Source organism: Cynara cardunculus (genome assembly GCF_001531365.2).
Source record: "Cynara cardunculus var. scolymus isolate 2C chromosome LG 3, CcrdV1, whole genome shotgun sequence".
In the NCBI taxonomy this organism is placed as follows: domain Eukaryota; kingdom Viridiplantae; phylum Streptophyta; class Magnoliopsida; order Asterales; family Asteraceae; genus Cynara; species Cynara cardunculus.
The window spans coordinates 35,672,191-35,680,823 of record NC_037530.1 but is presented as its reverse complement, the minus strand read 5'-3'; the positions used below and the strand labels follow the sequence as shown (position 1 = coordinate 35,680,823).

The 8,633-nt window shown below is 36.5% G+C and overlaps 2 protein-coding genes across 4 annotated transcripts; one reads left to right on the top strand and one right to left on the bottom strand.

The window, feature by feature from the left end:
• Positions 1 to 617: 617 nt before the first annotated feature.
• On the top strand, positions 618 to 2,293 carry LOC112510487 (UDP-arabinopyranose mutase 1-like). Its single transcript, XM_025115912.1, has 4 exons — positions 618 to 956; positions 1,156 to 1,406; positions 1,501 to 1,669; positions 1,761 to 2,293. Exons 1-4 carry the CDS (start codon positions 633 to 635, stop codon positions 2,109 to 2,111), a joined length of 1,095 nt encoding a protein of 364 aa, XP_024971680.1. The 5' UTR covers positions 618 to 632; the 3' UTR covers positions 2,112 to 2,293.
• Positions 2,227 to 8,392, bottom strand: LOC112510488 (SUMO-activating enzyme subunit 1B-1-like). 3 transcript variants are annotated; one of them, XM_025115915.1, is made up of 11 exons: positions 8,116 to 8,392; positions 7,969 to 8,020; positions 7,201 to 7,396; positions 6,795 to 6,874; positions 6,528 to 6,644; positions 4,766 to 4,816; positions 4,233 to 4,299; positions 3,172 to 3,275; positions 2,985 to 3,089; positions 2,782 to 2,903; positions 2,227 to 2,503 (listed from the first exon to the last, which is right to left on the bottom strand). In XM_025115915.1, exons 1-10 carry the CDS (start codon positions 8,196 to 8,198, stop codon positions 2,805 to 2,807), a joined length of 954 nt encoding a protein of 317 aa, XP_024971683.1. In that variant the 5' UTR covers positions 8,199 to 8,392; the 3' UTR covers positions 2,227 to 2,503; positions 2,782 to 2,804. The 3 variants fall into 3 exon arrangements, with proteins under 3 accessions (XP_024971683.1, XP_024971684.1, XP_024971682.1); XM_025115916.1 differs by having other exon boundaries at positions 2,227 to 2,498; XM_025115914.1 differs by lacking the exon at positions 2,227 to 2,503 and having other exon boundaries at positions 2,555 to 2,903.
• Positions 8,393 to 8,633: the final 241 nt, after the last annotated feature.

Genomic DNA, 8,633 nt, shown 5'->3' with positions numbered 1-8,633 from the left:
AAGATTTGACAGGTAAAAAAAAAAAGGGTCAGGTAGATGTCGTTTTTGGCAAGCTTCAAAAGCAGTATTTTGAGTAGTGATTGAAAAAAGGGAAGCCTGCCTGCCTGCCTAACTTAACGATGCCATACAAGACGCACCTCACCTTTATTGCTCACATGCCCCCATCTCCATTCTTTATTTCTATTTATATTTATATTTAAATATATTTATGCTCTAAACCCCAAGCAAAGTAACTCCTTCCTCCGCGAATTAATCCCTTTTATTACGTGACCCTTACGCCTTTATTACTCCCCCCCATCAAATGAAACCCCCATTTTCCCTTTTTATTACTTTTTTACCTTATTATTATTATTATTATTATTATTATTATTATTATTATTATTATTATTATTATTATTATTATTATAACAACACCACAGCTGTCTTTATTATTATTATTATTTGTAAAATAAAAGAAAATTGACCAGCTTTTTCCTCCTCCTTCCTAACGTGGTTACCCCCCCAACCCCATGTGACCACACCACCACTTTCACTTCTACACTCCTTATAAATTACCTCTTCTCAATTCCATCAATAACCCCACAACTACTCTCCACGTCTCTCTCTCTCTCTATCTCTCCTAAATCGGTCTAATGTCTGTCCCGGCGACCACCGTCATACCACCATTGACCGATGAATTGGACATCGTCATCCCTACCATCAGGAACCTTGACTTTCTGGAGCAATGGAGATCCTTTTTCCAGCCTTACCATTTGATCATCGTTCAAGATGGAGATCCCACCAAGACCATCCGAGTGCCTCAAGGATTCGACTACGAGCTCTATAACCGTAATGACATCAATCGGATCCTAGGCCCCAAAGCAAGTTGCATTTCCTTCAAGGACTCCGCTTGTCGCTGCTTTGGCTTTCTCGTCTCCAAGAAGAAGTACATTTTTACCATCGACGACGACTGCTTTGTAAGTCTCTCCAAGATCCAATTTCATTTCTTAACAAAATATGCTTTGACTCCAGTGAATAATAATATATTAATAATAATAATAATAATAATAATAATAGTAATACTTCTATGCCTTCTAGTGCACTGCTTTATGCTATACTTTTATTATTATGAAGACACGTGTTCAACCGTCATCACAAAAATAATTAATGATTTAGGTTGCCAAGGATCCATCTGGACAAGAGATCAATGCTCTGGCTCAGCACATTCATAACCTGCTTTCACCGGCAACACCCTTCTTCTTCAACACACTCTATGACCCATTCAGGGATGGTGCAGATTTCGTCAGGGGTTACCCCTTCAGTTTAAGGGAGGGTGTCACCACCGCCATCTCCCATGGCCTTTGGCTCAACATTCCCGACTACGATGCCCCTACTCAGCTTGTCAAGCCCCTTGAGCGCAACTCCAGGTTTCCAGATTACTCTTTCATCCTCACACTAGTGTTCTTTAATTCAAACATCCCTCTTCCCCTCCCTAATCATGGTTATGGTTGGTTGATGCAGGTATGTGGATGCTGTTTTGACCATCCCTAAAGGAACTTTATTCCCTATGTGTGGGATGAACCTTGGGTTCCACAGGGAACTCATTGGACCTGCCATGTACTTTGGGCTCATGGGAGATGGTCAGCCCATCGGCCGATACGACGATATGTGGGCTGGTTGGTGTGCTAAGGTTTGTTGTCTATCTGATCTCACCTATATAACAGTAGTCTTAGGATCATGTGGTTATCATTGTATTGATATGAGTTATTGTGAATGTGTAGGTGATATGTGACCATTTGGGACTAGGGGTGAAGACTGGGCTACCATACATCTGGCATAGCAAAGCTAGCAACCCTTTTGTTAACTTGAAGAAAGAGTACAAGGGTATCTATTGGCAAGAGGAGATCATCCCTTTTTTCCAAGGTGTGGCTCTACCAAAAGAATGCACAACTCCACAGAAATGCTACATTGAGCTCTCCAAGCTTGTGAAAGAGAAGCTTGGACCTATTGATCCTTACTTTGAGAAGCTTGGGGATGCTATGGTTACATGGATCGATGCTTGGAATGAGCTCAATCCATCAGCCGATGCAGCTCCAGTCAAGAAAACAGATGCTGCACCGAAAAAGAAGTAAACATATGTGCGAGATAGTGTCGTTCTTGACTGTCGGTTTTACTTTCTTTAAAATTTGTTATATTTGGTTCTCATAAGTTGATCAATTTTAGTGTTTTATTATTGTTGAAATAATGTTTCGTTTAGAAACTGTTCGCTCGACGGCATTTATTAAATCTATTGAGGATATAAGAAGGTTCTAACTTATTTTTCTTTGTAATCTCTTTATATTTGGTTGCTATAAATCAATCTATTTCTAGTAATTTAATGATTGCATCTGCGAAATCTTACAAATGCATAGTAGAAACCGACCTCGCATATCCTACATGCCATGTGCGAGCTTTGACAAGACTCGAACCCTCCAACCACCATCATCTTTTAACTCTTCACCTGTACAGTTGGTTCTGTCCTGCACTATCAAGAACCAGAACACAAATATCTTATAAAATTCTAATCATGAATTCAAAAACAGAGGATTTTATAAACCAAATCCACGCATTCAACTTGCCAGATGAAGAACTATCAAGAGGGTCACAACTTAATGAATTTCAATTTCATTTTTCATCAAACAATGGCACCATGAAGAGAACAGATAAATGGAGCATTCAAAATGGAGTTTTCCTCTCTAAAAACAGATCCTTCAAATCTATTAATTCCGGTTACAACTTACAGTTACAATTCTAAGTTATCACCTTATCTGGGTTTGTCCCAAGTTTTAAGAGATGTCTTCTATGACGCCCTTCCCATCCACCGCATCAAAAAAGAAGAAATTCTTTAGGGGGTCGCCTTTGCCTGATATTGCTTTAATTACTTCCTGTAAATTCATATTAACGAGTAGAGAATGAGTACGATCCAAAAAGGGAAACAAGAAACCTAGTAAAGTAGGTCAAATAACCTGGCCGAGGATTCCCCCAAGTACTGCAGAGACAGGAGGGAATTCTTTTGTTGACACAACCAACCTCTCTAGAAGAGAGTCTGGAATCTGTGATTCATTAAGCGACTGCAATACAAAGGCATGGCATGTATAAGAAGCATGAACTTAAATTGATTTGGTTTAACAAAAAATAATCTAACTAGTATACATGTGCCAGGCAAAGTTCATTTCTCAGCTTCATGACACTAGGCAGGTCTGCAATGGAAGTCTCTCCAGGTCTGCGCCTTTCTACATCTTCAAACCTTTCTACCACTGGAAAAGGTGATCTTAAATGGGATCAGATAACTCTTGAAATTAAAAAGAATTAAAGCAAGAAGAGAATAGGAGAATCGTTATAGCTATTGTCAATTATTATACACACACATCATATATATATATATATATATATATATATATGAAACGGTTCAAACGAGAACACCTTCATTTTGCGAAAATCTAGAACACACTTCTACTATAGTCAATCACAGGTGATATTAAATCAAAAGCAGACAACCTTTGGCGCAACCTAGGTCACGGGCCAAATTGCCTACACACCACCAGGTCCCCACACGTGTATTACACATGTGATAAGGGTGTTCTCTCATTTTCGTAAAATAAGAAGACTAAATATCAAAAGAAGGTAAGAAGGGAAGGATAAGGAAAGGTTCATATGTGAGTTATTGAAAAAATCCATTTAAAGATTCATGTGAACCCATACGATTAATCTATAATATCACATCGGTTCAATATGCATCTTCAAATAGATCTTTTTTCGGATCTTTTCAATGCTTCACGTATGAAACTTCTCTTAACCTTCCCTTCTTAATATTTAGCTTTCTTATTTGAATTGGCCCCCATATATATGTGTGTGTGTGTGTAATGTTGGGCCATGGAACAAATATGTATCCCCAATTTTCTGTACATGCCCACCAAAGTATATTGAATAATCTCATTTGATTGACTCTGTTCAGTTTGTCATTCACAAATTTTCCAGTTCCTTCATTGTGCACATCATTGAATCATAAAACGTCAGAAGTATATCAACTTCAGTAAATTGCATCACAAAAAATATTACTTCCTTAACATCAATAATTGGAGCATTGAAATGTCATTGATCTAATGTTGGTATCTCCAACAATTTAAGGTGTTTGTCTCACACTTTCACCCCCACCCATTTTAAGCAAATTAAGAAGGATTACAGCAAAAGAAGAAATAAACAGTTTACAGTACCTCTCATAGCAAAGTAAAGCTTTGCTACTCGCCTAGGAAGGGACCTCCATGGTATTGCAATTGCTTCCTGCAAAATAAATACCGTATACGACTTTATTTTCTATATGCTTGACCACATGCAATTATCCTAAAACAGAAAACTCAAGAACAAAACGCAGAATCAATATCTTCTCCGAGAATCTGATAAATCACATCAAGTACCCAAATGCCTGTAACTAGATTATACAGATTTAAGCATGTTATGTAAAACACATAAAAATCCTACAGCTTGTCTGGTTTAGAAAAACTGTTATAACAGCAAACGTGCATACTTGTCTATGAGTGCATACTAAGTACTCAAGGAGACGAACAACCCAATAATATTTGCTTTAACTAGTTCATTGTTTCTTTTCTTTTGTCTGGATTGTTGACCACTACCAAATCTTGTTTAGTGAGTATGTGTCACATGTGAGAAGTTTAAAACAAAAGGATGACTTGAAAATTCAACATGATCCTAACAAAACCATGTTCTGAGTCATTTGATCAACTAATACCTCAAATGATGGATACTGCAACTGGCACTGAACCGTCTCATCAGCTTTTTTCTGCAAAAGAGAGAACATTAAACATAGAGGAAGCTTTGCATTTTAATTACGATTTCTGATTCTTGTAGTTTTTTTAATCACAAATCACAAAACTAATAAAATGTCAGTGCACATTTTCTGCCTCACCAAATCAGGGTCCAGGTAACGGGAATACGGGATTGGGGGTACGTTAGTTTTTCATCATCTTTTATATACGAAATACATTTAACATCTAATATTTTGAATAGAAGTTGGAAGAATTTATTGGATTAGCATATAAACCAATCAAAAGCTTCACTTAAATCAAAACATAGACAAAGCACATGAGCTCGTCCCTGGAACCTCTTTCACAGCAACTGGTAATACTGATACATATATAAAACCAATATTGGCCAGACAGATAGTCCACAAGCAAAAAAGTCGATATAAGATGTAATTTCTGATCTTCACTAGAAACCTATTCAAATTTACAGAAGAAATTTCAAATTTGTAATGTGTTAAAGAGTAAGGAATCCGGGCTCAGAAAAGCAGTTTTCACTTCTCAAGCATTCGACATTGCTTATCAAACGGTTTGGCCCAAGACACGATGCTCAAGTTTCACATATATTAGCTATTACTTATCAGCCATACAAAATGTCCCTATCCAAGAGAAATAGTGTTAACGTATTAGAAATCCAAAATCTACTTTAGGTAAAATAAGCTCCACAAGCTACAATATATTACTATAATTTTCATGAGTTTCTGGGGAGGGGAAATCACTATGCTCTCAATTTCACTACAACATCACCAAAATAAGATAAAAAATTAATAGAGGATCTTGTTTTGATGAAAATTTTAACCTCTGCTCATCAACAAAGAGACCAGTCAAAAGAAATAGGCCAGTGAAAGCAAAAGAGGATACCATAAACAAAGTGTGATTTTGTAATCTTCAACCTTTTAATGACGGAACATTTTAAAAGAAAGAACGGATCTAAAATCCAGACATTAATTGAAATTGCAAACCACTGTACTTGGCATAAAAAGAGAACATTCTGGCTAGTAGAAACACTTGAGTCAAACTCAAGTACTTTATTTCCAATTTTGTGCCCATTAGAGTTGGTTAGTTTGCATTTTTACATCTTTGTGGGTTGTTTAGAAATGAAGCATCGCTTCTGTAACTGGATAATCAACACTGAAAACCATCTTCATCATTGATCGGCTTAGTGTTTTGATCACCCCTACCTTATTGACTGTAACTTATGTACTTAATACTGCCTTCATTGATGCTCCTCCAATAGATATTGATGGTATTTAAGTAAAATGGTTAACAGCTTATCACCCAAACTGTCTCCAAGATCACCAACTATCACTGACGTCAACAATTCTACACCATTGTACTGGTATTGGTACAATTTCTAGTTTGACATCTACTCTATTCTCCACCTCTAGGATCCCGTTTCTCTATTTTATTGGTCATGCAAACCACATTTGCATTGGTAAATAACAACTGCACTGAACAACAACAATAAAAATAGTAATGATGATGATAATAATAATAATATGCATCTGCCGACACTACATAGGACTTCAAGCCTAAGTGTTCAAAAGTCCACCAGCCAAATCCTTTTGGTGATATGTTCTGGTTTCAATGATATGAGGCTCAAAAGAAGAAAAGTAAATATGTCAAGGCATGGTTGTGGTTGTTGAAAAGAGTCTCTACAGCATAAGGGGAATGATAAAACAAGATTATCACCTTGGCATAAGAATAATTATGCAAATCAACAAATATTTCACCACAAGAATCTCTACAATCCACAGTATAAAACGCAACTCGCTTTGACAACTTGCGGCATTTCTCATTCACCGATTTCTGCAGCATGAGGAAGAACAAAAAATTTAGTTCCTATGCATGAAGTGTTTATCCCCAATACGAATGTTCCCATAGGCCCATATAAAGTATCAGGTTACAATTTACAGTAAAATTGCATATTGTGTAGGCTAAATTGAAAGGGAGCAATACTTTGGCTGCAAGTGAGCAGCAACTGATAACCACGACGTCGAACTTTTCAAAGAAATCTACACCAAAGTTAGACAAATCGCCTGGAGAACAAACAACTATGAGATTAGACTTTAAACCTATACTCAAATGTGAGGTGCAGATTTCATATAAAATTGAGATTAAAGGCTTAAAGTTGATAAATTCTTTTTTTTAAGTATATAATATTTATACTGCAAATAGAACAAATAAACTCACACACCCCCTCACCTTTGGTGAGGTTTGAACCCTTGACCTCCTAGGAGGCCAAGGACTCACATACCGCTAGGCCAAAGACCTTTTTGATAAATTCTTACGATCACTGTTCCGATAACAGAAGTGCTACAGTACTTGAACTACAAGAAGCCATGCTTCTCTTTAAAGGGCATACCTTTTTCTACAGAAACATGAACCATAGGATTGAAATCTTTCAAAGAATCACAGCAAAGCTCTGCAAGCGAACCTCCACCACCCATGTTTTCGTCAAAGGGAATCAAAAAGTTAGCAGCTAATGCTTCTCCTGTGACTGGGTTATCATCGTTCAAGGCCAAACTTCCTACCCCTGCCAGAACAATGTTCTTGCAGAACTGCATCCATAAATTCAGACCAACTCAAAACCTTATGTCATATACTTTAATAATCCCCAAGATATAATGAAAATCATCACTTATTAGCTCAAATTCACCCATTCAAACGTAGTTAACTTTTGTATATAATCAAGATGCACTAGGAGTTGAGTGTATACGAGACAGAACACCATTACATAAAGCTTTTCCTGTGATATGAGTAAATCATGATATCTCCTTCTAACTACTTCCAATGATGAACTTTAGTCCTTTGGTTCAGAAGAGGTCCACTTACTTGTCCCAGGTCCAATAATAAACTACAGTCAGACCTCACAATGAAAATATGCAAAAGTGTTTGATAACTATGTTAAGAGTACTAGACTTCATATCAAATATTACAAACGGAAAAGAATAGGTGTTAAATAAATACAAAATTTTCTACTAATCCCAATGTAAAGAAGCAATCAGCTATCTTTCGAAAGTCAATGTCTTCAGATACTTGTAAACAAAAATGCTTTCCCAAGCTAGAGTGTACATCCGTACTATGCAAACATTAGTGTAAAAAGATGGTGAGGAATTGAAGGAAGATGAACCTCTACAGCGGTGCCTTTGAGTCCACTGACAAATATATGAGATTTGCTGAGCCTAAAACGAAGCAACACGTTGCAGTTCAAAAATTTAACGATCGTATAAAGCTAGGGTATATGCAAATCAAAGGTGAAAAACATTTAAGTGCGTACCTTCTTTGGGCATCAACTCCCCAAACCCTAATTTGGCGATCATACAAAGCCGTTTCCTGCTCAGTCAACTCTTCGCCGTTCATCTTCAAAATCAACAAAAAATAAACACTGCAAATGTAATAATGAAGAGCGAGAGAGAGGTGATGCTCTGAAGCAAAGCAAGCTTCGAGCTTGGTGGAAACTAGAAGAAAGTATCTATGGCGGAAAATTTGCGACTGAAGTCTGAACTCGGAAACGAGGACTTTCAAATCTTGGGAACTTTTTGGGCTTCAATCTGCAAAGCTCTTAAAACCCAATAGATATATACAAGTCCAACATATCATTTACATTTCTTGTAAATATTTACAACTTTAATCCATAAATAAAAAAAATATTTATTGTTATTTATATTATGTAATAGAATATTTGATAAAAATTGTTAAAAATTATTTTTTGTGTATGATTATTGTTTATTGATGCATACTATTTAAAATTCAATATTATAAATAAATTGTATGTAAGTATAACTTATTAAAACT

Excerpts from the sequence above, each read along its gene's own strand:
- LOC112510487 (XM_025115912.1), top strand. The coding sequence starts at position 633 with ATGTCTGTCCCGGCGACCACCGTCATACCACCATTGACCGATGAATTG. Across the intron at positions 957-1,155 it reads CCATCGACGACGACTGCTTT|GTTGCCAAGGATCCATCTGG; the intron begins GTAAGTCTCTCC and ends TTAATGATTTAG. Across the intron at positions 1,670-1,760 it reads GGGCTGGTTGGTGTGCTAAG|GTGATATGTGACCATTTGGG; the intron begins GTTTGTTGTCTA and ends GTGAATGTGTAG.
- LOC112510488 (XM_025115915.1), bottom strand. The coding sequence starts at position 8,198 with ATGAACGGCGAAGAGTTGACTGAGCAGGAAACGGCTTTGTATGATCGC. Across the intron at positions 6,645-6,794 it reads GCTGCTCACTTGCAGCCAAA|AAATCGGTGAATGAGAAATG; the intron begins GTATTGCTCCCT and ends CTCATGCTGCAG. Across the intron at positions 4,817-6,527 it reads ATAATTATTCTTATGCCAAG|AAAAAAGCTGATGAGACGGT; the intron begins GTGATAATCTTG and ends TCTCTTTTGCAG.